Below are 23,874 nucleotides of genomic sequence, written 5' to 3' on the forward strand. Positions count from 1 at the left end.
CTACTGGTGCCACGTGGTAGGTTGTTGTACAGATTTCCGCAAATTTTGCTTGCTGCTTTTGGAGAGCCCAACGCTAGCTTTTGGGAGTAGATGCTTTTGGGGGAAGTGCTTTTGAACCTGATTGCTTTTGGGCATCCCTTGTAAGTTTAAAAGAGTCCTTGGGTCTCTCACTCTGCAGAGCATCTGGACGCAGAGTTTGAGAGCAGAGGACCCTTGGGAGTTGTACTTTTCAGTGATCAATAGTAAAGAAATACCGGAAGGGGCGCCAATCTTTGGGGTTAGTGCTTCTGGGCGCGGAACTCCCCCGTGCCGTGTTGACTCTCTCTCTCTCTCTCTCTCTCTCCCCATGAAAGTTCAGTGATTTTGAAGTTTTTGTTCATGTGTTGCTATTGATTTCTTGCTTGGAGTGTCCAAGCCTGTAACAACATCCCAAAATGACGCAACTTGGAACTTTTAGTAAAGTTTCTGTTGGAAAAAGAAACTTTAAAGTGTCTAATAGAAGACAGTGCCTAGGAGATGTCTCTTCGTAACTGTCAACTTGACATCCTTGTCACCGGATTTGAGAACCCGCATCTTGTGGTGACGTTTGTGGTCATCCTTCTTTAAATTGGGCTTCTCCTTAGTATTACGTAGGGAAGTAGTAGGAGTTCTCTTCTTGGAAGAAGGCTTAGATATTGTATGAGAAGTGGAAGTAGTAGGATAATCAGGAGAGTATGATGAAGAAGAGATAGAGACATTCTTGCTTTCATTCAGCACAGAGAGTTCTTTTTCTTAGCCCTTTGTGAGGATTAGTGATGCTAATCCTATACTTAAGACTAAAACTTCACACTTAAGATCAAACTGAGACTCAAGAGACAAGAACATTGATGTTTTGATTGATTGAATGCCTGAAAGCTGAGTACAGTAGGCTCCTTATATAGGAGACGAAGAGTCACAAAATGAAAAGACACGTCTCATGCATAGCAGCTATAATACACATACTTTATTTTCAATACGGGACGTCCCGTATTGAAACGTATACTACGTCATAACATTTTCTATTCTAGCGTTTTTTTTTTCTCAAAAAGGATTCTATTCTAGTGTCTTTTTGCTAGTTGATTAAGTGTGTTTTAGAGCTTCATGGTGCTTGTTTATCTATGCTATGATTAAACATTGAAGAGTCATTGAGGACATGCATGACCCACTTTATTTATCCTTCTTAAAGTATCATATCTAAAAAAGTTGACATATTTAATTTTTGATTTTCAAAAATACGCCTAGTATACGTATTGTACATAGGGTATTGAATGTCCTGTCGCGTACCGTGGCTGCTATGGTCTAATGATGAAGAGACGGCTTTAGACGTAAAGACACATCCTTTGAGACATTTCCTCCTATTTAAAATGAGAGCCTCGGTTAAAGAAATGGCTTCTGATGTTGATAGAATTCTGGAAAAGCGCTGAATCTTCGAATCTTTGAGTTATGTGGAATCTTTGTCTTGAGCTTTTGCTTCTTGCGAAACCTTTTTGTTTTGACTGCTAAATCCGATGTCATTGCATCACTCAAAGACTTTTTAGAGGAATGTGGCTTAATGAGGTTGATTGCAACAAGAGATTGATCTTCAAAATCCTTCATGTAATGTAAGACTTCTGGTTCAAAATCTTCCAATAAGTGCGAGACATTTGGCGAAGAGGAATTCTTCTCAAGCTATTCTTCGGAGGGGGTAACTTCAACTTTACCAATCACCGGAGAGGATTTTTGACTGAGACCGCAATCATCTTCCAATAGTGAATCCCATAATTTTTCAGAATCATCTTCAGAAACTGCCATTTTATGACTAACAATTGGCAGGTCATCGTCCAGTAAAGAATCAAAGAAACCATAATCGTCTTCCGATTTAGAATCTGCTTATCTTTATCTGGTAATAAAGTATCACTTGGAAAAACTTCTTGCTCGAAATCATCTTTGTCTTCATCAATTGATTCAGGAGAAGTTAATGAATTCAAAAAAATTATCAATAATTATTTCTGCATCCACATCGATAATCCACTATATCATGCCGTTTGACTTGTACACGTGAGGCTTGAATAAGTCATTCCACATGATAAAGCCTGTGTAAAATCAATTCACGCCCATCGTTGAACAAATTGATAGTATGTCCTCGAAAACTAATTGCTGGATCATACTGAAATAACCAATGCTGACCAAGAATCATGTCGTAGCAAGATAAAGGCATGACTTTGAAATCCAGTTGATTTGCAAAAATATTGAATATCGAACTGCAACTGTCGAACTGTCTCATAACAACTTAAAATTGATCCATCTGCTAATTCCACATCATATAAGTGAGATGTCTTCTGTGTTGGCAAGCCAAGCTGTTGTTCTGAGTGCTGACGAAGTTATTCAAGCATCCGCTATCCACCAAAACATTGATGGAGCCACCATTGAGAGTTCCAAGAAGGCTCAAAACTTGCTTTGAGAGAGGCTCCAAAACGGAAGAATCACATTGAGCATGCTTCATAAGAATAGTCATATCTGCTGAGACACTAATTGTATTGACCACAAGTTTCCTTTAACTTTAGCATAAGCTAATTGTTCAAAATTCGATGACGTTTTCGTGTTGAAATTTCTTCTCAAATTAGACGGATTTGGACACTCATACTATCTATAGTCACCACCGCAAATTGTACATAATCCATCCTTCTTTGATGCTGAAGGAGAATGTGACGAAGAGCCTTGCCGAGTATCGGAATGCCGATATTGAGAAAAATCATGTTCTTTACCACGATCAAGTGAAACATTTGAAGATCTGCTTTGAGATTTGCGATCTTGAGAGTAAAATCTTGAAGTTGAATAAGGCTTTGTTACGTGTTGCTTGGATTGAGATTGGTGCCGTTGACTTTGGCTATAGCGCTCTCTGCGATCACGCTGTGAAAAGCGAGCGCTGTTTGAAGATCGATCACAAGGCATAAAGTTTTGTGTAGGGCGCCTATTATCGCCAAGACGTTCCACATAGGCATTGCAACATCTAAGGTGTTAGGGTTGTACTTGTGCACATCGTCCTTCAGGGTTGAGACAAGCCCGTCAATGAAACTGTGTAGTTTATTAGAGGGGCTAAGATTCTCTATCTCCACAATTAACTCTGGGATGTAAGTGCCCAAGGAACCAGTCTGGCTCAAGCGTCGAAGAGAGGACCGGGCATGAAAATCCGCATTGGCAGGTTCGAACGCCTTGCGGATAGCGCACCGGAATTTATCCCAAGAAGGTGTGTGCTTACTGTCAACAACCTGTCATTGCCACCAAAGAAATGCTGTGTCCTTGAGCAAAGAACTAGCAAATGCAACTTTTTTACTCTCTACTAAGTCCATGTTGGACAAGTAGACCTCCATTTTGAATAACAATTGGTCCAGCATGCATGCGGATTGAAAACTGAGCACAATAGGCTCCTTATAAAGGAGATGAAGAGTCACAAATGAAAAGACACGTCTCATGATGAAGAGACATGACTTTAGACGTAAAGACACATCCTTTTGGCAAAGAGCTGCAACCATTGCATGAAGGGGTGTAACCAGTCGTGGAAGGAGTGTGGCTTTTGGCAAAGAGGCATGTCTCTAGAGCGAAGAGTTGTGACCTTCCAAGCGTAGGGGTCCTCCTTGGCATGTCACTTCTCTAATCTGCAACTAGGACTAGATGACATGTCTCATGAGGAAGAAACATGACTTTAGACGTAAAGACACATCCTTTCGGCGAAGAGCTGCAACCATTGGGTGAAGGGTGTAACCAGTCGTCGAAGGAGTGTGGCTTTTGGCGAAAAGGCATGTCTCTAGAGCGAAGGTCGTGACCATGCAAGCGTAGGGGTCCTCCTTGGCATGTCATTTCTTGTATCTGCAACTAGGACTAGATGTAATAGTGTAACATAGTCACAATCATGACACCCTTGCTCCTGGAAGGCCGTTTGTTCCGATCTGGAGATCCCTTGTGTGCTTCGGCAGCTCTTTCCGCGTTTTCCTCCTGCAGGTTGTTACCACCGATAGGATTTTCCTAATGCCCATCGGCATCTGTTCCTTGCGGCTTCTTGATTCCGTCCAAAACTTTCTGGACAGCTGGCAGCGTGAGAAGCTGCTGCAATTCCGCGAGTTGAACTCGCACTTGCTGAAGTTTGTCTTCAACGGTTCTCGTTGGGCTCGTCATGGTTCTTTCCGATCCTTCCTGGAATCATCCTCCTTTGCAAAAAACGAGGGGTCATTGAGCACTGATACGAGTGTCACAAACATGAGCGCACACGAATAATCAATAAGCTGAAAATAAATAGACTTTCAACCAAAAGAGACGAGAGAGAAGATCGACACAGTATTGAGGATCAAAAGATGGGCTGGTTCCCCCCCCCCCCTAAAAGAGAATCTTTATTCAGGATGAATCTTGCTACAAGCACAAGAACTAGAGAAACCCTTTCGTTCTAAATCTTAGACTTGATGGTCGGTTCCTTCCTGCGAGGGAAATTCCGAGAGACAAGCTCTCAATTTCTTTTTGTTTGTACTTGTAGCAAAGACTCCGCAGACCGTTCGGAATTTCGTCCCCAGAATTCCTGAGCGTAGGCCGAAGCCTCTTCGCTCCTTCTCCGTGATGGAGTACCTGCAAAAAGCACAAACACAAAAGCGACAACTCGTAGAGCATATTCACAAGCTTTACCTGTCACTCCAAGTACAAAAAAGCGACCTTTGCGACTCTGGACGCGCTCGCTACTGCTGTACCCCCGCTGTGCCATCGCTATATCCCCCCCCCCCCTGCACTGCCCTCCAGCCCCCGTTGCTCCCCCCCGCCGCCCAGCTTGCCTCCTCGCCTCCGCTGGTCGTCCGCGCATTGCCCCCCCCCCGGTTTCGCGTTGCCCCTGCCCGCGCGTTGCAGCCTGTTGCGCCGCCATCCCCTCCCCCCTTCGCCCCCGTCCGCTGTCGCCTGTGCTCCCACCACCCCCCCCCCCCCCCCCCCCCCCCCCCCCCCTCCCGCCCGCCTGCTTTCCTTCTTCCTGGTAGCTTCCTGCAATTCGGCACCTGCAGCACTAAGATTTTTTGGGGCAGTGCTCGGCGCACCCAGTTGCAGAATCTCTCCGCCGCCCTTTTCTTACGCCACAGCAATAGACACAGATGGAGGCTCCAGCTCCACCACAGAGGGACTCGCCCGAAGCCCCCTCGCTCGACCCCGCTGAGCCCACCATTCGACTTGCTCTTTCGTCGACAGAGCAAGCGAGCCTAGCCGCAGAGGTAGAGCGATTGCAGGCGACTTCTGTCATCTGCAAGATTCTCGGCACCCGACCTAGTAGAGGAGAGCTGTGTGACCTTCTCCAGGCCCGCCTTCTCGCAGAGGTGGGCAAGATCTTGGACGTACAGATTCTCGGACGAGGTTACTATCAGATCAAGTTTGAGACCTCCGAGATGGCGTCCAAGGTCATCGCCATGAGTCCACTGACCATCCGAGCAGCACGTGCCCACTTTCGACAGTGGACACATGGTTTCGACCCTACTTCGGATGTTCTAGTAGAGGAGGCAGACATCCCCATCTCGGTCTGCTTTTCGGGTTTGCGGAGGGAGTACTTACCACTTCTATCCAGGATCGGCTCAGCCATTGGGACTGTCCTGGAGACACCTCGTACGGCAGCCTCAGTAGCTGCCAAGGCGGCTGGCATTCCCTCAGTTCGAGTTTTGGTCAGAGACACTCACACGCTCCCGAAGGTTATTCTTTTGCCTTGGGTGAGTGGGGGTTGGCTTAGACAGAGTGTGGAGTATTCGTGCCTCCCGAACCAGTGCTTCATTTGTCGACAGATGGGCCATCTAGCGAAGGCCTGTCCACGGAGGAGGCCTCGACCTACACCACAACCACAGCCCCAGCTTGCAAGGGCTGACTAGCAGCCACAGATAGAGACACAACGCACACATGCAGAACCACCCTCTGAGCCTGGGGCTCCAGCGGAGGAGGGATGGCAGGAGGCCCGTGGTAGATGATGACAAGGGCCACAGCGTCAGCCTGGCACTCAGAGTGACCCTCAGGCGTCTACTCAGCAGCAGTGGGTTCCCACGGGGAACCGCTTTGGTCCTCTTGAGCAGGAGGTCCCTGCTCCAGCCCCCACCTCAGCTTCACCCGCGACAGCCCCTCCCCCCAGAGTTCCCCCCCTCTTCCTCATCCTCCCCCCCGCCTCCTGCTCCCGGCGCCTCTCCCCCCCGCCCCTCTGCCTCTGTCGCCCCCTCCCACCCCTCTTCTCCACCGCTTCCCCCAGCTCCTTCTCCCTCCCCTCCTACTCCAGTTCCACAGTCGACCCAGGGGGCAGGGCCTTCTCCGGCGGCTAGGAGATCTCTTGGCAGCGCCTTTGCCACGAGTCGCCTAGCGAGAGAGGGTCAGCCATTCTTACGGCCCCCTCTGCAGGTACAGACATCTTCCCTTGCAGCTATCTCTCATGGTCTGACGAGCATTGACATCCGGCGCCGATGGGACTTCTTCGACTACGGCTTCGCTCGGTTTCTCGGCGACCCCTCAACAGACCATGAGGCAGCCTGCTTCAAGGTCCATGTTCTGTTCCTTGCCGCTAGGGGGACAGAGGCCTTGGACTCAGCAGTTGGTTTCTCCTTCCCCCTTTGCGGCAGGGCCCAGACAGAGTGGACTCTCGACGCAGTGTTGGGTTGGTTGCAGACATAGGTCCTAGAGTTCTCTCACCACATGGGAGAACTAGGAGTTACAGACATGCTACAGACTTTGTGGCCATTGGCCAAGTTTGCGGTGACACCTCCAGACTCAGCAGGATGTAGGCACATTGTGGTTTACTTCTTTGCTGATACACAGTGCTTGCCATGCTATGTATACATTCATGAGGACTCCTGGATAGAGGAGGTTGCTTTACGTACGGCTCGCTCTGCTTGGGCTTGGGCTAGGCACTCGTTGCACTCACGCCTATCTAGAGGACGCTCGGATGCGGATTACTCCCCATCCAAGCCAGCCTCGAAGATAGCCCGTCTAGCTGCTGCGGCAGCATCTGTGCTCTCTCGCTCCCCATGAGGATCGTCTCATGGAACGTGCAGGGACTAGGTGGGCCCCAGTTTCAGCGTCAGCGGGGCCGACTGCGTCAAGAGCTTCAGCGTTGCCTTGTGGGAGGAGAGATTGATCTCCTTATGCTTTAGGAGCACCATCTGTGTGAGAGCCGCATTCGGCGATGTGGTCAGCACTTGCGTGGACGATATGATACTTTTTGGTCAGCTGCTTTTGGACCTGGAGGCATCCAGGGTGGGTAATGTATGACTATTGCGGACTCATTGCAGCAGGCCATTGTGGGCAGAGGGATTATTGTGCCAGGTAGGGCTCAGTGGATTACTTTGCAGGTTCAAGGTGGCCTAGTGGGTTTCCTGAACATCTATGCGCCCAATGTGGCGAGTGCTCGTGTAGACTTTTGGTCACAGATTGTTGAGTCTCTGCCGCAGGTAGAACATTGGTGCATAGGAGGGGACTTCAACATGTTGGAGGACCCTTCTGACAGGATTGGTGGCAGCCATGCTACTGTGCATGGAGTTGAGTTGGCAGCTTGGGAGAGGTTTTGTATGACTCTGAGGGTCTCGGATGCGTGGCAGCACTCTTGTTTTGTGAGGCCCCCAGACAGTCTTGCCTTATCTCGATTGGACCGCAAAGTGGGAGGAGTGAATCTATCGCGGATAGATCGCTTCTACACTAGTGACCACTTCAGTGAATTGGGAGGGTCTGTGGGCATCCTGGTAGGGACCTCCTTCTCGGACCATACACCAGTGATCCTCACAGTGGCAGACAGGCAGAGGAGTGGGAGCACGATGCTTCGCATCCCAGAGAGGGTCTTGTTGGACTCAGCACTCAGAGAGAGGGTAGAGGCTCTCTGGACAAAGGGCATGGACAGGTAGGATTCTCCTGCTGACAGAGTGGCCTCAGGCCTAGTTCAAATTAGCCATTTTTTTCTCCAGGAGTCTTTGGCTCGCCGGGCTGCAGCGAGAGAGGCGGAACAGTGTCTCAGACAGGACATCGCTTCGTTACAGAGGATGCAGGAGCAGCATCCAGACAGTCCTTGGTTGGAGGAGCAGTTACAGCAGGCTCGACAGGAGCTTGCTAGCACAAAGGAGAGGCGACATGAGTTTGCTTTCCACCGAGAGGCATCTCAGTGGACCCAGGTGGGCGACAGAGTGACTGGTGCTTTCTTTGAGGCAGTGGGACCTCGGTACTCGCATGCCAAGGTCAGTCAGTTAAGGAGGCCCGACGGGTCAGTTGCTTCTGAGCCCGAGGATATGCGTGCAGTTGCTACTGACTTGAACCATGAGTTACTGTATGCAGAGCCCCAGTCAGAGCGTCAGGATGCATGCAGGGAGCAGGTTTGGGCACAGATGCCTTGTCTTGTGACTGAGGAGATGCGTCAGAACCTAAAGCTGCCACTTCAGCTTGAGGAGCTGCACACGGCTCTTAGGGCCCTCCCCCGTGGTAGCTGTCCAGGTGAGGATGGGTTGACTCCCAGTTTTTTCTTGGAGTACTGGGACCTGCTTGGCCCAGATCTCTGTAGTGCTTTTCAGTACATTTTGCACACAGGAGTGATGCCTGACAGCATGAGTGAGGGCCTGATCTACCTCATTCCCAAGGAGGGTGGCTCCTTGGATGAGATTCGACAGTGGTGCCCCATCACCATCCCTAACTCAGCCTACAAAATTCTTGTCAAGGCTATGAGTTTGAGGAATCAGCCACTTCTAGAGAGCCTTATACATGGGACCTAGACAGGTTTTGTCAAGGAACGCAGTATCCTTGACAACATCTTTACTTTTTGGGAGGCTTCTGCCCTGGCACGGCTCTGTGGTGAGGACCTCGTGATTCTTCTTCTCGATTTTGAGAAGGCATACGACAGAGTTGATTGGGACTTTCTAGAGGGCACTCTACACAGGATGGGCTTCTCAGATGCTTGGATCAGAGGGGTGTCAGCCTTGTACAGACAGGCTCATAGTCAGGTACTTTTGGCAGGAGGTAGAGGTGATCGCTTCATGCTTACACGCTCGGTCAGATAGGGCTGTCCTCTTGCCCCCTTCCTCTTTCTGTTCTATGCGGAGGCGATGAGCAGGTTTTTGGTGTCACAGCAGTTTGGTCTACGGGGCTTAGCACTCCCTATTCGGGGAGATAAGCTACTGGACGCTGAGTTTGCTGACGACTCAGCCTTGTACTTAGATGGCCAGGAGGCCAACCTTCACAGATGTGAGAAGGCTCTAGAGACCTTCTGTTGTGCATCGGGCGCACTGATCAACTGGAGAAAGACAGTGGCTTTCTTGGTTGGTAGTGCTCCTGTGCCAGATTGGATGCCAGGAGAGGGTTTCAGGTGGATTCCCCCAGGGACTGCAGTTCGATACTTGGGTTGTCAGGTTGGTTTGGACTTGTCTCCCGAGCAGCAGATTGCTCCCCTTCTCCTGTCTATCAGGAGAAAGTTGTTACATTGGAGCTCAACACGACTTTCTTTGGTTGGCAGAGTAGTAGTTGCCAACCAGGTGTTGTTGGCGACTATGTGGTACATCACTTCCTACTGGATCTTCTCGAGTTCTTGTATCAGCTAGGTAGAGAGGCTGATCAGGAACTTCCTTTGGTCAGGACGTGACACTCAGATAGCCCGAGCCAAGGTGGCTTGGCAGGTCATCACTCTCCCTTGTTCACAGGGAGGGCTTGGGATCATTGATCCAGCACAGCAGAGCAGACCCCTTCTTGGGAAGTTCATCGTCAGAGGACTTCTTCCAGGTGAGGAGCCCTGGAAGGAGTTCTTGCTACGACGACTGCGTGCTAGGGTGCCTCAGTCAGGAGGCCCTTGGCAACCTTCGACCAGATGGATCTTTACAGAGATGTGCAGAGTTGGTTTGAGCAGGAGACTGGAGGACCGCTTCGCTGTGAGTTTGCTTCGATCTTAGGAGCTCTTACAGCGTGGCCTGGAGCAGAGACAGCCGACGTGCACGGAGGAGCGCCTACGGCAGCCCCTCGTTTGGAACCCCATGGTTAGCACTCAGAGAGGCCACTTGGTTGGTAGTCGGCCTCATGTTTCCTGAGGTCCCATGGCAGTAGGTCCAGCGCGCTCTCTAGGTGACTGGCTAGAGTTCACAGGTTTGTCAGAGGAGGTGCAGGGGCTCGAGCTACAGGGCATGAGAGGGGTGCAGAGCATGTGTCAGGACATCTTAGAGTCAGTTCCAGCTGAGTGGCTCACGCCTCTCGAGCCAGTAGCACCCCGGTGGATGGGAGCCTTCACACGACTGGAGGTTCTCATCTCAGTCAGGGCCTGCTCAGAGACTGTCCCAGCCCTGTTCTTCGAGCTTCAGGGTGGGGGACGCCTACAGCGAGTTGCAGTAGAGGCCCCGCAGGTAGCAAAGTGCTGTTTCCAGAGGATCCGAGTAGTGGGCATCTGTGGGAGAACTTGCGTCATAGACCTTGACCCAGCAGCTCTTGAGACTGGACACTGGAGGCTGTGGGCTTGGGAGTGTTGTCCATTGGCACGAGTACAGTGGGATCCTGGTGAGTGGCTATGGAGGGACCCCTTCTCTTCTGCAGACCACCCAGGAGTCCCGTTCTTTCAGTACACTGTTCGACTGGGACGTCATATACTAGCAGCACAGAGAGAGGCCCGCCCCGCTGTAGCACCCGCACCCCAATGGCAGGAGGAGGGTCTCACAGTTGAGTTCTTGGCAGCCTTTTGGGAGAGGTTGTGGGACTCTAGACAGCCGAGGCGAGTCACCTTGTTTCAGTGGCTGGTCGCACACAGAGCTACAGCAGTAGGAAGCTGGCTAGTGCATAGTGGTCTCTCGGCTGCATGTACAGCTTGTGACCATTTGGTGGAGAGTCATCGTCACTGTCTTTGGGACTGTCCCTCGACCCAGCAGGTGTGGCTACGAGTTCTTCGGCTGATGCCTGCTCTCTCCACGGCTCGACAGTACACTTGGGGGGCAGCGGCTTGGTCCAGCCCTCACGGGCCCGGCACTTCAGTTTGAGCTATCTTCCACCAGCAGGATGATAGTGATGCAGGAGGGGCGACCTACACTCTAGCCTGCTACAGAGCTTACTCCCAAGAGTGGTACAGTGAGAGAGAGGAGTGTTGGGAGCTCATCAGTGGCCTGACACTCTTGTTCATCTGGCGGGCCTGCTGTTTCCGCATCTTTGAGGCTCGCCCTGTGCCACCAGCAGAGACTGTTCGTGACTTTTGGCTAGAGCTGATCCATACTCTAAGAGGACAGCTTGAGGGACTACAGGGCAGCTCTGACCGCATGCGGGAGCGCCGCGAGGCTTTCCTTCGACTCTGGCGTCCTGGGCCTTTCTACACCATAGTCCAGGGTGTACTCCGATGGCATTACCGACCACCTGTGTGGCTCTTCCCTCCCCCCATTTCTTGATTTAGCCCTTGTACTTATACTGGTTTTTTCATAGGGAGAATCTCCCACCATGGTTGTTGTAGCCCTCTCTTGAAGAGGTGGTTGTAGCGCTATGGGCAGTTTCAGTAACTAATAGAAGGATCTTTTTCTCGAAAAAAAAAAAGCGACCTTTGCATGTTGATTTCACGCGATCACTTGCAGTTTCTGTCCCCTAGTGCTAGCAATGGCAAGCCTGGCATAAGAGTGGAGCGCTAGGTTGCTTTTATAGTCTCCGGAGGGCAACAGGAATGGCCAACAGATTTCTTGGAGGAATAGCATGGCATGGAAGCACTGGAATAGCAAGAGGAGAGAGCGTGGACTGGCGGCTGTTTTTAGAGAGAGGAGAGAGAGATCGCTTGTGCTATTTTCAGTCGTAAGGTGCAGCACTGGTTTTTTTTTTTATAATAAGCCTTGCTTTTTTAATTAAGTGGCTGCCCACTTAATACCGGTCACTTAATAAAAAATGTTAACATGTTAAAAACTCAATAAGAACTGTGTGAGCTGAAAATTGTTGCTACACAACACTTCCCAGGCGTTTGTGGATGCAACCTCATGCACAGATGCAATGCAGACATAGACATTCTCGTGAGAAAGCATTTGCTTTCCCGGAAGGCACTAAAAGAATATCCTGCTTCTTTTAGAAAAAGCTTCTCAGAACCCATACTTATTCTTTGCTTGTGTCTTTATGGGTAATCCTTTACCCAGTTTGGATTTCCTCCTAGACCAATGGAATATTCCCTATCCGATGTTCCCGTCATGCAACGCATTAGGAATACGCACAGTGGGTGGAAGTATCTCAAAAAAGCCGCGTCTGTAACCCAAAGACATGAGCATGAAGACCATATCTGTAGGTGAACTCTTGTACAGAGAATGTGACTCCGAAACTGCAATAACCATGCAAGTCCCCTATGTCTCAATGCTGCCCCACGATGGTCTCGTACCTCTTGCCAAACCTGATCATCGTGTCCTATGGGGGTCGATGGCTGGGGGTGTGATGAAGCAGCACTTGTATGTTGCCGACCCTGCTGTTGACGCAGTTGATTAGCGTGAGGCTGGCATGTTGAACGCTGTTTCTGACGAGGGAAGGCCATCTCTAGATATCCCATCCAATGGAAAGTCAAAACAATGATTGGGAGGCCTGAGTACTGAACTCTTTGTTTGATCCAACCATTACTAACCATCGGAAAGAGAGGGCATGGATCTTAAACCAAAACCCCAATCCATCTGAAGGAAAATAAAACAATGATTGGGAGGCTCAAGTATTGAATGCTTTGTTTCCGCTTTTTTTGTGGCCATTGTTGCAACTGTCCTCTGGGACTCACATAAATGAGCCAATAAGATCCCCATCGGAGGAAGTATGGGGGGGTTTACATGGCGTAAGCCAAGGAAACAGATTGAGATTGAAAAGTCTGCCTCCTCGGAAGTTCCATCAATTGCATGGTTGAAACCATGGTGCCATCGTTTGAAGTAGGCCTGTGAGGCTTCCATAGCCACAGAACTCATCTGAAGTACCTTGGCCACCATATCGTCCCCTTAAACTCTATCTAGTAGTATCCTTGGCCAAGGATGTGCATGTCGATAAGTTTGCCGACGGCGGCTAAGAGGCTGGCTTGTACCAAATGCCGAACCTCCTCTCCATTGGAGTGGGTGTTGACTATCTTGCAAATGACGGAGGTTGCCTATAGCGGGTTGACATCTGCTGCAAGTCTGGCTTTCTCTTTCAGTGAAAGAGAATGTTGAATGGAAGACTCCACGGGGATGGGACAGGGGGTTGCTATAGAGTCCCTCTGTAGTTGGGAAGTAGAGTCCTCCTGTGTTTGCGATCATTGGCAAAGAAGAGGTTGTGGATGGAGAAGAGTAATGTTTATAAGCGAACGAAATAGAGCGAAGGGTTAGCGGGCGAGGGGATGCAATATGTGGTGCAAATACTGTGAGCGGTGGCAAGGAGGGTAGTGTAGAAGGCAGAGGCGGGCAGTAGAGGGCATTTAGTGGGAGTCACACCGTAAATCATGCCGTGACTTGTGGTGCAATTCCCCGGCCAGTGCACAGAGAGGAGGGCTGTGAGGATGTAGTGGCACAGCAAGCTTGACCTCATATTGCTACCACAATTTGAGTTCTCCCTGTAACACAACGAATAACGAGAAACTATCTGAAGATCTGCAGAGCAAGGGTGTGCAGAAGGCAAATGGAAACAAAAGGATAGGTTGTATGTTGTTAAGGCTGGATAATGAAATGTGACGATGCAGATTTGGGGGCAGATTGTATGGTTATGGCCCAATATGCTAAGTGAAAAATGGCAGCTTGTATGTGCACTTACCGTATGCTAATGGTTAAGGCTCTATGGTGTGTGCGAAGCTATGAAAGAGCAGCCTATGTGCAAGGGGTTCAGATGAAATGGTTATGCAATGAGCGAATGCAAGGAGGATATATGAACTAAGATTGTAATGCAATTGGGTGCACTGAGGGATATACAGACTAAAGTTATAATGCAATTGGGTGCTCACACGCACACAGAACAAGATGGTGGCGAATTAATTTCGAAGGCTGAGGTAGAGAAGGAAGGCTGTGAGGGCTCTTAGAAATCGTCAAGCAGCCCTGCTCGATGTTGTAGGGGGTCTTCTTTAGGCCTGGATTCTTTGAGTGTCTTCAAACCAAAAACACCTTCAATAGAGAGAAAAGAGCTGTGCTTGAGAGAGAGAATTCATCCTTGGTGTTGGAGGATCTTGTACTCTTAATTGTAGCTTTAATCTGAGAGTTATTAGGTGCCTTATGATCCATTCAATGCTTGAATGTTGTCTACATAGTCTTCTCTTGCATATGTTTGGCGTACCTTAAATCCTTGGAATATTCTAGAGAATTAATTAAAGAGATTGTCAAGCTTTGCTTTATTTTAATGTCACTATCCGGCCTTGTCATTTTGAAATGTGTTTCATATGGCTCCACATCACAAACCCCAGTTTTGGAATCCTCTACTATCATTAAGGCTTGTGCATGATTTGGAATTAGGAGCTGTTGTTCATGTTTTGAAACATTGGTGTCATTTGTTGCTCAGTGTGAAATTTGAATTAAGGAGTGATTATCAGAGTTTCAAGTATATTTCCCCTCAACCATTACTCGACAATAGGTGGCTGCAACTATTGTGTGAGTACAATTTTGATCTTAAAGATATGGCTAGAAAAGAGAACAAGGTCACTGATGCCTTGAGTCAAAGGTGCTATCTAGGTCAATAGAATCATGCTTTTCACTTATGTGATATGCACTCCACCTGCACTTCCTCTTCCACAACGACTTCTGCCTCTTCTTATTCCCCTTTGTGATTATGTTGAGGAATCTCCGCCGCGTTGCAAATCTATTATATATGAATACTGGATCAGTGAATTGTCCACAGAAGAGCAATCTACTGAGACTTGATACCACTGAAACCGACTGGCACTCAAACGCAAGTGGCAGATAACTTAAACCACTTGAAGCACAACTTGAAACCGCTAAGATTGAACACTTATAAGAGACAATAGAGAGACTGAGTTCCTCTTTGAGATGTTTCGATATCTCAGGGAGGCGTTCCTCGTAGTATTTTTTTTTATATTGATGTTCAAGCAACATGGTGCAATTGCTTCGCTTGGAGAGGCCATATTAAAATCTAAGTATGACTTGCCCTACTTGTACCACTTTTCCGTTTTGGCTGCAGATTTTTATGTTGATTGTGGTGGGTTTTAAAGTTTTTTAAATCAAACGTTTGCTTGTTTCTTTTATACTCTAGGTATACATGGAGGCAGACTTTCAATTTGGCGATGTAGAGGAACTCTTTAGATCAGCTCCAACACTCAAAGATGAGTTTGTGATTCGAGAGAATCTGGAAAAATTCATTCATAGAAATTGTAAGCTGAAGATAGGGAATTAGTTTTTTTGTATTCATCTTTTTTATAGCTTCAAGTGTTTTTGGATTATATTCTCAAGTTATTCAATCATTGAGTGTGGCAAAGAACTATTTGTTTGAGTGTATTAAAAGGTCTTATTTCTGTATCATCTAAACAACTTCATGGAAACACAAACATAGCTGTAGTACCTATATTATCAAACTCACGTCATTTGTATGATTGTTACAGCCTACAAGTATTAGGTCTATGAGCTGCTATTTCAAATTGTTTTTGTTATTCATATCATTGGAAAATTGTGTTCTAACTTGCAAAAACCTTTTGTATTAAAGGAGGTCTTACCGGTAGGCCCTAGGCTACAATGTCCTTGCTAAAGATTTGTGTGCATTGTTTTTTTTTCCATTTTCGAAGCAACCTCCTCATCTATAGATTGTGCACTTCACTGTCTCTCTTGTGCTTCGGGATGCTCTCCAAAAGGCCTGGCCTCCTCTAACACAAAAAGAAAGATACATGAAAATGTCTCCAATTATATTTTCAACACCTAAGCATACAAAATACCAAGCTGTCGAGCTGTGACGGAGCAGCCATCTTGCAGGGGAGTAGTCACATCCAATATCACTGCATCTCAAATGGAAGAATAGGTGATGTGTGCTCGAAGTAGCAAGGAAATGATCGTTATGTATCACTCCAGCTCTTTAGGATAGTATAGTCCCGCTCCTTTCATTTTTTTTTTTGAATACACCATCCAGTGATACTAACATGCGGATATGAAGAGCACCGCTAGGGGCCCTTACCTTTGGGGCTAGTGATATGCAAGAGGAACTCCCCCTCTCAAGTGCAGGTGATTGTGTTCTCAGTTGGTGAGTCCAAGTTCTGGTATTTTTGTTCTATGTGATTATAAGTCTGTTTCACCACTTCCACCACTAGTCAAGTTTTGCCACTCAATTTCAAAGGTGTCAGAGCTCAGCGAATTGGTTTTCAACCAAGCAATCTGATTCTGCAACTGGTGCAAACTTGCATCGTGGAGGACAACCACAATCTGCATCTTGCAGAGGAAGATGATATAGGAAGAGAGAAGTTGTGAAGAAGTTGAAGAAGGCAAAGAGGAAGAGATTGCACGCGAGAATTATGCAGAAAGAAAGCTGAAGTGAGTTACTTATTGGATCACATGCATGCTGGAATCCACTAAACAAAATAGGAAGGCAACTTCCTTTTTAAAAGGTAATGCATTGCAGTGGTGGTCTTCACTTGTGGTTCCATGGATAGGCCCTAAAGACTCTATTGGGAGTCAAACAACTTTTGTCTTCATTATGGATTTGGGGGAACCACAACCAGTCCAACAGTGAGTTTCCATAGTTAACCATTTTGACCCCCTGGTCAGCATTAGCAAACTTTCCAGGAGGTGGCCGCCTAGTCCGCTGAGCCACCCTCAGATGTCCTGCTACCCTGCCGTTTCAACACGAGCAGCTGGGGGGAGCTCTTTGACTACGACTTCTTGAGGCATCATGGAGACATGGAGGCAGACGCTCAAGCATCTCAGATCAGAGTTTATATTTTCTTGGTGCCAGTCAGGGGAGATGAGTCTTTCGTTGGCCTTGGTCTTCTCCAGTTTCCCATGAGGGTTGCCTTTGGAAATATATAGATAAGTCTCATGCGAAATGTCAGACCATGACATCTCGATGAGTCTAATATGAAATGCTTGACCTATCTTGTATTCTTATGTATGCCATATGTGTACCATCTTGCTTGGGCAAGTTATCTGTGAGCATTGGTGCATGGAGATAGTGTCTACTGGTCAGTGTGGTTGAGTTTTCTTTTTGATAGGTGGGAGGTATGTAACTGACCACTGAGGTGGCACCATGATGATGTGGTAGATGCAATGGTAGTGCTATAGTGGTTGATAGTGTGGTAGCGCATGGAATCTCCCATGCAGATGCTTTTATGATTGCATATGCTTTTTAAGCATAAATCTCAATGTGGATGCATTTTGAGCAGTATGCTATTATTATAGATCACTTGCTGTTACAAATGGGTTTTAGCAATCCTAACGGCTAAAAAAACAAGCATAGCGCTCTGAGTCTTGGAATACAGGCACATTTGTGTGGATTCTCTGAGTTCAGAAATCATGAAAAGAAAGCTATATTGCCAAGGGCATCTACCTTAGGGGCCAATGCCATAATGGTGTATCTTAATTGGAAGCATGAATGAAGAGACCAAAAAACTGTCAGGAGGTGAAAACCATTATGTCTTGGTTTTTAAAACTCCAGTAAAATCTCAAAAGCAGAAGGGATTTAAATAACTAATAGTTGTTGGCATCCACTCTGCCTGGATTATGATAAGCAAATACAGAGATGTATGTTAGTCATTTCTACAAGGTACAAGAAGACCCAGTTTCAAATTTCTCTTTGCAGCTTCTGCAAAGAAAACAAGCTTGAACTTGAGAAAGATTGGATCTCATGATCTTGAAGGCAAAAGACCAGGATAACAGGCTTCTATCTAGAGCACAAAGTTTTTCCAAAGATCAGAAACCACTCTGAGGCACCTACAAGGAACGGAATTGAGCAATGCGTATTTCCTTACAGAACATGAGGATAGGTTGTGACAAAATGTGTCGATATTCTGTCGTGATTTACATTGTTTCTTAGTGTGTCCTTTTCCTTAGAATCTTAGGCTTATTCATTGTAACTCATCCATGGTGTCTATTCAATATGCTTTTCTCAAAGCAGACGTTCATTTTTTGAGTCCTTTGTTTTAGTAGCCTCCTAAGTATCATAAAGATGACAATTCTTAGGAATGGTAATATTGGTATAGATACTGTTTGTATAGAAAAATCACATACTCTGTAAATCACTAACATTTATGAGGAATAGGTGAATTGGGCCGCCGACTTGTATGCATTACATCCGGAGGCACTTCTGCCCCTCTTGAACGCAATTGTGTCCGTTTTCTTCATAATTTCAGCTCTGGGAATCGGGGAGCAGTTTCAACAGAGTAAGTCATCACGATTAACATATTTTCAAATGCCTCGTATATTTTGGAAAGATTCCACTTTTTATTGCATGCTGTTTTCTTGTTGGACGGTGTTTAAGAATTTTTTGCACGCCCCCAAGGTTATCAAGTGGAGACGCTTTGCCAAATTTGCACCTCTTTTTAGATGTCCTTCCTCTTGCTCTTCCTGCCAATGATCCATGTGTAACCTATCCACTATCCATGTGCACAGCAATTGCATATTGTCAGTCTCCTTCTTTACTGCTTGCTGCTAATCTAGAGTTAATACAATTAGAATCTATGTGAAGTTTTCTGCCACAAACAAAGCATTGCCTAAATAGGCCAAAAAGAACCCATGCTTGATGGTTTTTTCTTAGGATTACTTTGTTTGTATTTTTATCCCAATGCGAGAAGAGGGCGGATTCTGCACACAATCTGCAGCTGGGAGAATGGATCAGCTGAGCACATCGTGAATATTGAAAGGCAGGGAGAGGTGATGGACATGTAGGTCCTGATCGAAGTGTTAAAGTTTAGGCATCTCAAGTGAACTGCCCAATGTGATCCCATTATTTAGTTTGGCTTTTAGATATTTATTTTACTTATTTGTTGAAGTCTTGGGTAGGGCAATTTACTGGGATTGCTATATAAGCAACCCCGTGCCTCCATTTTATACACATTCAGTTATTCATTGCCAAGGTTGATTGGTTCATGAGACTCTCTCTCTTACACTCAGAGCCATTATTGAGGAGGGTCGGGCACATGGGAGACGGATGTATTGTTGCTTTGTGGACTTCCGCAAAGCATTTGACACAGTGCCGAGGGCCAGATTGATGCACATGTTACTGCAATTGGGAGTACCCACATAGATCATATGGGGGATCATGGCTTTATACGGCTCAGTGACTGGCCAGGTATGCACCCTTGAGGGGATTTCTGACATTGTTCATTCCACTATTGGAGTGAAACAGGGGTGTCCTTTGTCCCCTACACTTTTTGGTATGTATGTAGATGAGGTTCTGACTACATTGACAGAGAGGGTGATAGAGGCGCTCAGCTAGCAGGGACATGGATCCCTTTATTATTATATGCTGATGATATTGTGTTAATATCAGAGTCGCCAGAAGGCATGCAGAGATAGCTGGATGCATTGCACAACTTTGCAGAGGATAGTGGACTGTCTGTGAACCTTGGTAAAACCAAGGTTATGGTGTTTAACACCACATCACAATGTGTCAAGAGATCGGCACCTACACTCGTATATGGTCAGGACACTGTGGAGTACACAGATGAATATACATATCTGGGGGTGGTATTCATGGGACCGAGGTTTACTCTGAGGAGAGCAGCAGAGACTAGACTGTCCAAAGCCTATGCGGCATTGGGAGGGCTAGAGAGGATGTGTTCGCAGGTTCAGTTTCAAGAACCACGAACAAAGCTATGGCTCTTTGATACTTTGGTTGCTTCAGCTATGCTTTATGGGGTCCAGGTTTGGGGACCATTTGTGAATCATGACAATTGGAGGAACATGGAAAGACCCTCAGTATTTATGATATCCCGGATGATTAGAGCCAAGGCCTCCGTACCACATGCGATTATTCGAGCGGAGGTAGCCGCCCCTCCTATAGAGATTGAGGCTCTTACCAGATCAGTGTCCTTTATGCACAGTCTATGGGATACACATAGAGGCAGATATACTAGATTGGCTCTTGAGTCCTCTAGACAGTTAGCGATGCAGGGAGACGCATCATGTTGGTATGCGCAGATGACCTCATGGTTTCAGAGGCACGGTCTCAGCATGGATAGATTGCCTCCTTTTCAGTATTCCCTGGATGCACCCTCCCTGCCAGTCACACGGACGGAGATCACTAGACTCATTCGTCAGGATGTTATACAGTTGGACACCAAGAGGACATGGGTAGAGCCGATGCAGGAGTTGGGTACGAAGATGGCTTTCTACAAAGAGCATCTTCTCCAACTTTTGGGAGATGGGTTTGTGACTCGTCCGAGCTACATGGACACTCATTTGTCTCATGGTCTACGATGTGCTATTGGTCAGATTCGCACATCCTCACACCAGCTGGAGATTGAGACGGGTAGATTCAGAGGGATACCACCGGAGTCTAGGATATGCCAACTATGCGGTAGAGAGCCAGAGACAGAGCTACACTACATATGTCACTGCACTGTGTATTATGAGATACGAGGGCGCTTCCATTGCTTATTCAGGGAGGGTTTTGGACCCCTAGCTAGAGTCATGAGGTACCAGGATCAGAGATGCCTTGGCTTATATCTACTTGAGTTACACCGACATAGAGATAGTCTGTTGAGAAGACATGGAGTACGACAGTCACAGAGACAGATCACAGACTTCTTTGGATCGAGGGAGCCAAGAGACCAACCACCAGCACAGGGTTGTACCCGCATTCATACCAGAGGTACCCTCATTGACAGGGCCACTGAGCTCGGGAGATCGAGACGACCACGACCGAGACACAGGAGCACACTCCATCGGCGGAGACTCCAACAGAGGATCAGAGGCATTCTAGCACGACACCCAGATTGTCATTGAGGGCCTATTCTACATTTTCACGTTTCACATTTCACACTTCATTTTCAGTTTTCATTTTTTTTTTAATAGAAAAAGATCCTTCTATTAGTTAATGAAAGCTGCCCATAGGGCTACATCCACCTCTGCAAGAGAGGGCTACAACAAACATAATGGGGAGACTCTCCCAATGAAAAAACAGCATATATACAATGGGGCTAAATCAAGAGATGGGAGGAGGGAAAAGCCACACAGGTGGACAGTAGTGCCATCTGAGCACCCCCTGGACCATGGAGTAAAACGGCCCAGGGCGCCAGAGACGAAGGAAAGCCTCGCGGCGCTCCCGCATGCGGTCGGAGCTGCCTTGTAGTCCCTCAAGCTGTCCTCTGAGAGTATGGATCAGCTCTAGCCAAAAGTCACGAACAGTCTCTGCTGGTGGTACAAGGCGAGCCTCAAAGATGCGGAAACAACGGGCCCGCCAGATGAACCAGAGAGCTAGGCCGCTGATGAGCTCCCAACACTCCGCTCTCTCACTGCTCCACTCCTGTGGAGTAAGGTCTGTAGCAGGCTGGAGTGTAGGTCGACCCCCCTGTATCACTATCATCCTGCTGGTGGACCAAGCCGCCGCCCCCCAAGTGTACTGTCGAGCCGTGGAGAGGGCAGGCATCAGCTGAAGAACTCGTAGCCACACCTGCTGGGCCGAGGGACAGTCCCAAAGACAGTGTCGTTGACTCTCCACCAACTGGTCACAGGCTGTACATGCGGCCGAGAGACCACTATGTACAAGCCAGCTCCCTACTGCTGTGGCTCTGTGTGCAACCAACCACTGGAACAAGGTGACGCGCCTCGGCTGTCTGGAGTCCCACAGCCTTTGCCAAAAAGCTGCCAAGAACTCAACTGTGAGACCCTCCTCCTGCCAATGACGTGCTGCAGTGGGGCGGGCCTCTCTCTGTGCTGCAAGTATATGACGTCCAAGCCGAACAGTGTACTGAAAGAAAGGGACTCCTGGGCGGTCTGCAGAAGAGAATGGGTCCCTCCATAGCCACTCACCAGGATCCCACTGTACTCGTGCCAGTGGACAGCACTCCCAAGCCCATAGCCTCCAGTAACCTGTCTCAAGAGCTGCTGGGTCAGGGTCTATGACGCAAGTCCTCCCACAGATGCCCACAACTCGGATCCTCTGGAAACAACACTCTGCTACCTGCGGGGCCTCTACTGCAACTCTCTGTAATCGTCCCCCACCCTGAAGCTCGAAGAACAGGGCTGGGACAGTCTCTGAGCAAGCCCTGACTGAAATGAGAACCTCCAGTCGTGTGAAGGCTCCCATCCACCGGGGTGCTACTGGCTCGAGAGGCGTGAGCCAATCAGCTGGAACTGACTCTGAGATGTCCTGACACATGCTTTGAACCCCTCTCATGCCCTGTAGCTGGACAACCTGCACCTCCTCTGACAAACCTGTGAACTCTAGCCAGTCACCTAGAGAGCGCGCTGGACCTGCTGCCATGGGACCCCAAGAAACATGAGGCCTACTCCCAACCAAGTGGCCTCTCTGAGTGCTAACCATGGGGTTCTAGACGAGGGGCTGCCGTAGGCGCTCCTCCGTGCACGTCGGCTGTCGCTGCTCTAGGCCACGCCGCAATAGCTCCCAAGAACGAAGCAAACTCACAGCGAATCGGTCCTCCAGTCTCCTGCTCAAACCAACTCGGCGCAACTCTGTAAAGATCCATCTGGTCGAAGGTTGCCAAGGGCCTCCTGACTGAGGCACCCTGGCACGAAGCCTCTGCAACAAGAACTCCTTCCAGGGCTTCTCGCCTGGAAGAAGTCCTCTGACGAAGAACTTCCCAAGAAGGGCTCTGCTCTGCTGTGCTGGATCAATGATCCCAAGCCCTCCCTGAGAACAAGGAAGTGTGATGACCGACCAAGCCACCTTGGCTCGGGCAATCTGAGTGTCGCGACCAGACCAAAGGAAGTTCCTGATCAGCCTCTCTACCTGGTTGATGCAAGAACTCGAGAAGATCCAGCAAGAAGTGATGTACCACATAGTCGCCAACAACACCTGGTTGGCAACTACTACTCTACCAGCCAGCGAAAGTCGTGCTGAGCTCCAATGTAACAGCTTTCTCCTGATGGACAGGAGAAGAGGAGCAATCTGCTGCTCGGGGGACAAATCCAAACCAACCTGACAACCCAAGTACCGAACTGCAGTCCCTGGAGGAATCCACCTGAAACCCTCTCCTGGCATCCAATCTGGCACAGGAGCACTACCAACTGAGAAAGCCACTGTCTTTCTCCAGTTGATCAGTGCGCCCGATGCACAGCAGAAGGTCTCCAAAGCCTGCCCACATCTGTGTAAATTGGCCTCCTGGCCCTCTAAGTACAAGGCTGAGTCGTCGGCAAACTCAGCGTCCAGAAGCCCATCTCCCCTTATAGGGAGTGCTAAGCCCCTCAAACCAACCTGCTGTGACACCAAAAATCTGCTCATCGCCTCCGCATAGAACAGAAAGAGAAAGGGGGCAAGAGGACAACCCTGTCTGACCGATCGTGTGAGCATGAAGCGCTCACCTCTACCTCCTACCAAAAGCACCTGACTGTGGGCCTGTCTGTACAAAGCTGACACCCCTCTGATCCAAGCCTCTGAGAAGCCCATCCTGCGTAGCGTGCCCTCTAGAAAGTCCCAGTCAACTCTGTCGTATGCCTTCTCAAAATCGAGAAGAAGAATCACAAGGTCCTCCCCACGGAGCCGTGCAAAGGCAGAAGCCTCCCAAAAAGTGAAGATGTTGTCAAGGATACTGCGTTCCTTGACAAAACCTGTCTGAGTCCCATGTATAAGGCTCTCCAAAAGTGGCTGAATCCTCAAACTCAGAGCCTTGGCAAGAATTTTGTAGGCTGAGTTGAGAATGGTGATGGGGCGCCACTGTCGAATCTCATCCAAGGAGCCACCCTCCTTTGGAATGAGGTAAATCAGACCCTCACTCATGCTATCCGGCATCACTCCTGTGTGCAGAATGTACTGAAAGGCACTACAAAGATCTGAGCCAAGCAGGTCCCAGTACTCCAAGAAGAAGCTGAAAGT

At 48.2% G+C, this 23,874-nt stretch overlaps 1 protein-coding gene across 3 annotated transcripts in view; it reads left to right on the plus strand.

Annotated features, from left to right (window-relative positions):
- Positions 1 to 23,874, plus strand: part of LOC147451487 (phosphopantothenate--cysteine ligase 2-like) — a 64,229-nt gene that overhangs the window by 32,217 nt on the left and 8,138 nt on the right. For all 3 annotated transcript variants that reach the window (XM_086520382.1, XM_086520381.1, XM_086520380.1), the window contains exons 3-4: positions 15,154 to 15,271; positions 18,139 to 18,259. In XM_086520382.1, coding sequence (XP_086376508.1) covers positions 15,160 to 15,271; positions 18,139 to 18,259 — 233 coding nt within the window. In that variant the 5' untranslated portion in view covers positions 15,154 to 15,159. The remainder of the gene's footprint in view (positions 1 to 15,153; positions 15,272 to 18,138; positions 18,260 to 23,874) is intronic.

Source organism: Adiantum capillus-veneris, chromosome 9 (genome assembly GCF_014529385.1).
Source record: "Adiantum capillus-veneris isolate H3 chromosome 9, ASM1452938v2, whole genome shotgun sequence".
NCBI classification, from domain to species: Eukaryota; Viridiplantae; Streptophyta; class Polypodiopsida; order Polypodiales; family Pteridaceae; genus Adiantum; species Adiantum capillus-veneris.